At 39.4% G+C, this 6,693-nt stretch overlaps 1 protein-coding gene across 1 annotated transcript in view; it reads right to left on the reverse strand.

Moving 5' to 3' along the window:
* Positions 1-6,693, reverse strand: part of INTS7 (integrator complex subunit 7) — a 54,792-nt gene that overhangs the window by 14,217 nt on the left and 33,882 nt on the right. The window contains exons 15-19 of the mRNA XM_017729597.1: positions 4,479-4,673; positions 3,555-3,658; positions 3,124-3,192; positions 1,909-2,041; positions 627-725 (exon numbers count right to left, since the gene is read on the reverse strand). Of these exons, the coding sequence (XP_017585086.1) occupies positions 627-725; positions 1,909-2,041; positions 3,124-3,192; positions 3,555-3,658; positions 4,479-4,673 (600 nt within the window). The remainder of the gene's footprint in view (positions 1-626; positions 726-1,908; positions 2,042-3,123; positions 3,193-3,554; positions 3,659-4,478; positions 4,674-6,693) is intronic.

Below are 6,693 nucleotides of genomic sequence, written 5' to 3' on the forward strand. Positions count from 1 at the left end.
AGCAATAGCAGATAATATCTTTATATCAGTTTCATTCACTACACTTCTTCAAAAGATGTGGAAAAAGATCTTCCACAGAATAGCCACAGGTATATTAAGCTGAACAAAGAAGCAAAATGCAGTAAGATTGAATATTAAAAAACTTAAGGCTTTCACTTTTCCCAGAAAAAAGAAGCACTTGACTAAAACAAAAAAACCCATGACCATAGTCATATATAGTTATTCTCAGTCAGTGTGCTGATATATATGACAATTTTCTTCCAAGGCAGTAAATATTGCTTTTTAAAGGAAAAGAAAAAAAACGATACAAATCTATAAAAGCTGCCTTCCTAGGACCAGAATTATTTCGCTTTGCAGACTCAGAATCAACAAAAATTCCAGCTACATTTTATCTTTAAGGCTTTGCAATCAAACAACTGAATCCCACTTGCCTACGTCACAGCCTAGTGGCTCTGAACAACCATCCATACATGTTATTCAAGTTATTCCTAACAGATTAACCCAAATGCTATTTGCAGTTATGTATCTTGATTAAAAATACTGAAGCTTTGTGCCTTCAGTAGGGCTTCTCAAGAAGTAAAGACTCTGTAAAGAGAAATTTGAGGCCATATTTGAGCAGTACATACCTTAATACTTGTAGACTGCAGCTTTTGGAAAAAGTACCTTTGAAATGAAAGGGGCACCTTCAACAAGGCAATGACAGCATTGCACAGACAAGCTGTATGCTGCAAGAAACAGAGCCAAAACAATTGAGAAAAATTATCATTCATGACACAGGAAAAAGACATTTGTTTGAGGTAACAGTCATAGAATTACAGCCACTAAGATGACAGTGACTACATTCAGCCTCTCTGTTTATGTTCTGCCCCTTATTGAAGGAGGTATTCTGCTCTGGAAAGAACAAGGTAGCCAAGCAAAAGAAAAATACAAATCTTTCCAGTCCTAGTGTTAGAGTCGGCAGAGCAGGATCTGCTTAAAACACTCATACACAAAACCAGCACACACAAACCCTCAAATAAACAACTCCCCTCCAAGCAAACAACACTGGCATCTATCATGACTTAATGCAATGCAGTAATTAAGTTTTAAGCCTTGTCTACTCTTCTTTTCCCTGCTGCACCATGCCTCTGGCTCAGATGAACACAAGCAGTGCCACTGAAGTCCCCAAGCTGCCCTGGTGAGGAGCCAGTCACAACTACGTTTACAAGGTTTACCTTTGCTGTGGTTTACATGACTCATTCCTCTATTCTATTTGGAACTGGTAAAGACTGTTGAATTTAGAAACCAGGCAAATAAATGCCAGCCATGACAAACAAACTACCTTGTTCCCACTAACATGCACTTCAGCTTTATGATGTTCACTAGCAGGAAGAGACAAACCCACCAGCCCTGTAAAGGAGAGCGTTATCAGCTCACTGCTTGCACCTGGCACACTCCACTTCGTGCTCTCTGATGATCTGCTTTGATAAGAGAAATGCTACGCTCACAAAGCACAGTTCACCACCACCAGCTCAGGGACTAAAGCTAGGCTGCTGTGTGGGAGGGGGAGAATCCCTTCACAGCAAGAACGTGAACGAAGACAACGTGCTCCAGGTTTGACAGTGAGTGTGGTGAGGGGGTCTGGCAGAGACCTGACAGTACTTGTAGTTACCTTATCAGCATCTGCTGTGCTGTTAGCATGGAAATTTTTAAAAGATTACTTTTAATCAGACCAGTAAGGTTACAGATGCTTTAGCAAAACTGTTTTTGAAGTGTTTTTAAACAAGTGTGTCTCTGTAGAGACTGTTTGTGTCAGTAATGTTAAATAACTGAGAATGCTTCCCAGTTTCTTGCCAAGCACAGATAGATGGAGTTGATGGGGTTTTGCCCCCTTTCTCTATACAATATACATTTAAAACTGTTACTTGCCAAGTAAGACACAGGAGCATATTTCCTGTTGAGGGATTCCACTTCCTCTAGTACATGATTAAATACAGACATCATTCTTCTTTCATATTCACTTTCAACATGAGCTGTTCCATTTGAGCTATATTCCTGGAAACTGAAAAAAAAATAACAACAAAAAAACCCAACCTTTTCATTGTGTCTAACTTACTTTTCTCATCATAACCTGGAAGGCACACTACCAGACAGACCCAAAAAGACATTACAACCTGAAATCCATTAAGAAATGTCTTTCAAATTGTTTACTCTAACTTTTTTACTATTTTTCCACTATAACACTTGCCCTTTATATTTAAATCTTTCTTAACTACCACTCACTCACCACTTTCTGTCCCCACCCTCTCACTTGAAGCAGTGACAGTTCTAACAGACTCAGCATACTTACTTCCCCTGGCCTTTATTTAACCCTGCAGTGTTTATAACAGTTACGAGAAACTCACCACACAAAGAAAGAATGCCAGTCAGAATTGAGACTAAATCTGGAAGTTTATCATCTCCTGCTTTGAAGACAATTCCATCTCCTAGACACCCAGCTTCATACAAATTTGACTAATACACCTTTAAGCAATGCTTAATTCATAACGAGTACTACAGACACTTAGGATGTTCACCTTTATCACCAGCTATAAAATCACAAAAAGATTTTATCCACAGTATTTTCCATTTAATCTCCATTTAAACTCTGGGTGTTTTAAACAGTGATTCAGTTCATCAGTACTTCAAGGTTGTTTTCTAGTGGATTGAAGTCCACTGTTAGAAAAAGAGCCAGAGGTGATGGCTTCACATTAAAAATTTGAACTAGTTTAGTGCATGTACTTTCACAACTTTGAAGGAAGCTAAGATGCACTTACAAGTGCAAGCAACAGGTATGGGATCTAACACACAATGACACAAATTAAAATAAGTGGCTAAAGGAGAGATTAAAAGTTCAAGTCTATATTTAAGACAAGTCTATTATAGTGCTGTCAAGAGCAAAATCAGTATAAAATACAGAACTCAAAAGAGAGTCCCCAGCCTGCCAGGTACAGCACAGCAGCAACAGATCCTCAAGCCTGCCCAGAATATAATTAGAAGGGTCTACTGAGAAACTTTCTGAGCATTCCTTGAATTCCTAGGTTTAAAGCTCCAAGGATTCATTAATACGCAGAAAAGGAGTATGCAGTTAACCATCAAACCTACCTTGCAGATTCTGGATCCAAAATCAGAGCTTCTATTGCATGTGAAATCAACAGGCAGCTCTGCTGTTGTCTGATGTCAACACTAAGGAGTTAAAAGACTTTCAAAGTTGGCACCTAAAGCAAGAAATGTAGTGTATTTAGTGGCACTCTTCCTTGCATCTGAGAAGTAATCCTACAGTCATTACTAATTTAGTAAACAAAGAGCAAGAACTGTGAAAATACCAAGTTATATGCTGCTCCAATTTTTGTGTGTTGTTTATGAAGTAATTCCAAACAATAGTACGGTAATGATTATTTTCAAATAGGTTTGAAGCAAAGGACAGCTAATTTTTATGTTATTAACTTTCAAAATGACTTTATGGCAGTCTTCACAGAAAAGAGGATTTTCACGAGAAGGAAAGTGGACAAATTGTAAGATTTTTAAAAGGATACAGTTCTACATTCCTTAGAGTTGCTGAGTCTGCATCAAAAGATGACTGATACAGATCTCCGTACCGTGTAGCCAAGTTTCGGAATTCCTCCATGGAGTGTTTCATCTGCAGAGACAATGTTACTAGGCAAAAACACAAAGCAAAGCAAAACAAACAAAACCCCACATATCCAGAAAACCACTACACTGTAGCATACAACACTGAAGGAATAAGGTGGCATATTTGAGAAAAATTCATTAAGTTCTTGCTTCTTCACTCAGATAAAGATTACCAAAGTGACAGACTCTCATCCATGCATTAAACAGCTACTTTTCCTACACCAACAAAACCTCCTTGGGTTAAAAACAAAGCAAACAAAAAAAACTCCATCAACAACCTCCTCCATCAATAAATAAAAATAAAAAATAAATAAAAATAAAAATAACTGATAAAGCAAACTGCTATGTCTTTCAAGGACTACCCACTGGTTGCTTCTGGCAGACCATGTGCATTTAGAAGCAAACCTTCTTGGTGTTCCATACAGTACCAAGGCAGTTGCCAACACTCAGCAAAAGGAGTTGCAGAATGATCCTCAGGTATATGCATGTATTCTTCCTTGGTGTACTCAGAGTGTCTGAGGTGTTTCAAATCAAGGTGTGAAAAGCCTTGCTGCAAGTTTGAGTGAACCAAGTGACTTGCCACATGCATTTCCTTGGAAGCTGTGTGTGTCACTGGAGGAGAAAACACACGTGCACACTCAGCTTCAAAACACAGCCTGCTACAGGCAGGTGTTTTCAGAGCTACAGGTGAAAACCAAGGTCCACTATTCAAAAAAACCCACTTCACAACTACTTTTCATTTCTTTTGTCAAACAAGTTTGCTGAGAAGCAGAATTCATACCAGAGTCACAAACATAACTGCACAAGAGCGGAACGGGAGCACATGCCTGGTTAGAGATGCGTCCACACCTTTGGAGATCGTTTCCCGATGTCATAGCAATCGTTGTGGCAATAGCTGGTGGTGGACTTGTTTTTAGGCTGTTGCAGGTACAAATAAGTTGAGAAAAAGCTTGCAGAAGGTCAATCCTGAGTTTCACAAACCCACACTGAAAGCTCAGAGGATTAAGTGGTGTACTAGCAGCCTGAAATACAATAATAGGGATGTTGGCAAACTAGGTCAAAAGCAAAAATGATAAAATTACACTGCAGTGTCGCTGAACAGTCTCATCAGACAACTGAATTCTTAAGTTCAATTCTAAAAGCTGGTGTTTTAAAACGACATTTAACAGGTTGCTCAATTTCAATCACACTAAATATAAATGACAGAAGTTACACAATTACTAAGTCATATTCCAAGCATATCACCCTTGTACCAAATGCAACTTAAGCAGTGAAAATGCTATTAGGGCACCTATTTCCTTTTTCCTAGGCCAAGCCATTGGGCTTCAAATGACATTAGCCCAGATAGTCTTTACCATAAGAAAGTGTACACTGAATTGGATGGCAAACAGAAACACGAGGACTGAAAAAGTGATTCTCTGCATCAGCCAGAAGAGAAAAAATTGGCTGAAGTAACCCACAGCAAGAGGAAGGGGTGGTTTTTTTGGAACTGTGACCTGGATGGGAACATTGTGAAAGCACGGAACCTTGCATTTGATGAAGAGACACAGTCTAGTGGTAACTAAGAACAGTAAATAACAGAACTCCAGGAGGGTAGACAAGCTGCTATTGTTCAGAAAATACAGTTCTGTGAAGCTTTGCTCCCTAAGAGCTTATCTGACTGGTAGAAGCATCTGTGACAGCTTAGGACACCCAGGAGGGGGTAAGCTGCAGTACCCAAGGTTTGATACTAGTTAAGCCAAAAATACACTATTTATTTTTCCTAAACTGATGGATTTTGAGAAGAACAAGCCCTCTGCAAAACAAAGCACTGGGACTATCTCTCAGACTCATGCCTATCTTCCCCCGTGCTCCTTATTCCCCACCAGGTCATTTCCCAAAGCAGGAAGTTATAACCTACCCCAAAACCTTACTAAGAACCATTTCTTTCCTGGCAGAAGACCAGAGAACTAGTTTCTCACAGAACATCCCATCATCTGAGAAGTGGCCCACTACTGACTAAAGTGAGGAAACATCAGCCCACTGCAACCAGTTTAAACTACCAAATTAGATTTCAACTGAAAAAATAAGACCATTTCATACTCGAGCCATTAAGCCTCTCTTATCTATCACTTTGCTTTTCCTTCTCCAAGGGCACAAAAAAATCTCTTTTGAATTGGAATTGTTCAGTTTATTCTGCAAGGATGGTTTCAGAAAACCCTCTGTGGAAGAGGGCTACACTGCACTGTAATTGCTCCAGAGAGACTACATGCTTTTAAAGAGTAAAGTACTTATATCAAAAAATCCAGACATTTTTAGTAGCACAAATTGGACTTGATTCTTGTAAATGGAAATACAAGCTCATCTCATTAATACTGCAATTTACCTGATCTGCTGTGGGCAATAAATGAATTATAATTCTTTTTTGAAAGTGACAGAAATATTTCTTTGGCTCAGCCAAGTTCTTCAAATACCACCACTTGCTATCGAGATATTTGGAATTAGTACTACTTAACCAATGGCTGTATTAGTGCTTTGTTCAAGTTCTGTATCTTCTTTAGATTACCAGCAGTGAAAAATAAACCCAGTGCTTCCACTGAGACACATGATCTGTGCCAGAAGGAGCAGGACCCATTCAAAACCTTTGCTAACCCTACAACGAAGTACACAGCAAGACCGATGGGGACTGTGGTCAATATGCTCCCTGACAAGTAAGTCCCTGTTCTCCCACAGGGTAAGGGAGAACCTCTTATCCATAAAGCAGTGGGACTTCTTTCCCTCAAGTGCACTAATTCCAATGAAAGAACACTCTGCAGTGCAAGATAGAGTTTTATGTGTATCAAGGAGGAATTGAGAAATTTTCCGACAAGATCAGGCACTGTCTGAATATTTCATCATTGCTTAACGGGGCTGACTGAATATCTGCAAGACATTTACTGACACTGTGTTTTCCAGCTACAAAGTGGAGCAGCTACACAAGGTTCATCACATGCACCACTGGTCTGTGGTACCAGCAGTGCTGAGTCATGCTCTGCACTGAAACAGCAGCAACAGGAAAGCTCT

This window comes from Corvus brachyrhynchos, unplaced genomic scaffold, assembly GCF_000691975.1.
Source record: "Corvus brachyrhynchos isolate BGI_N302 unplaced genomic scaffold, ASM69197v1 scaffold101, whole genome shotgun sequence".
NCBI lineage: Eukaryota > Metazoa > Chordata > Aves > Passeriformes > Corvidae > Corvus > Corvus brachyrhynchos.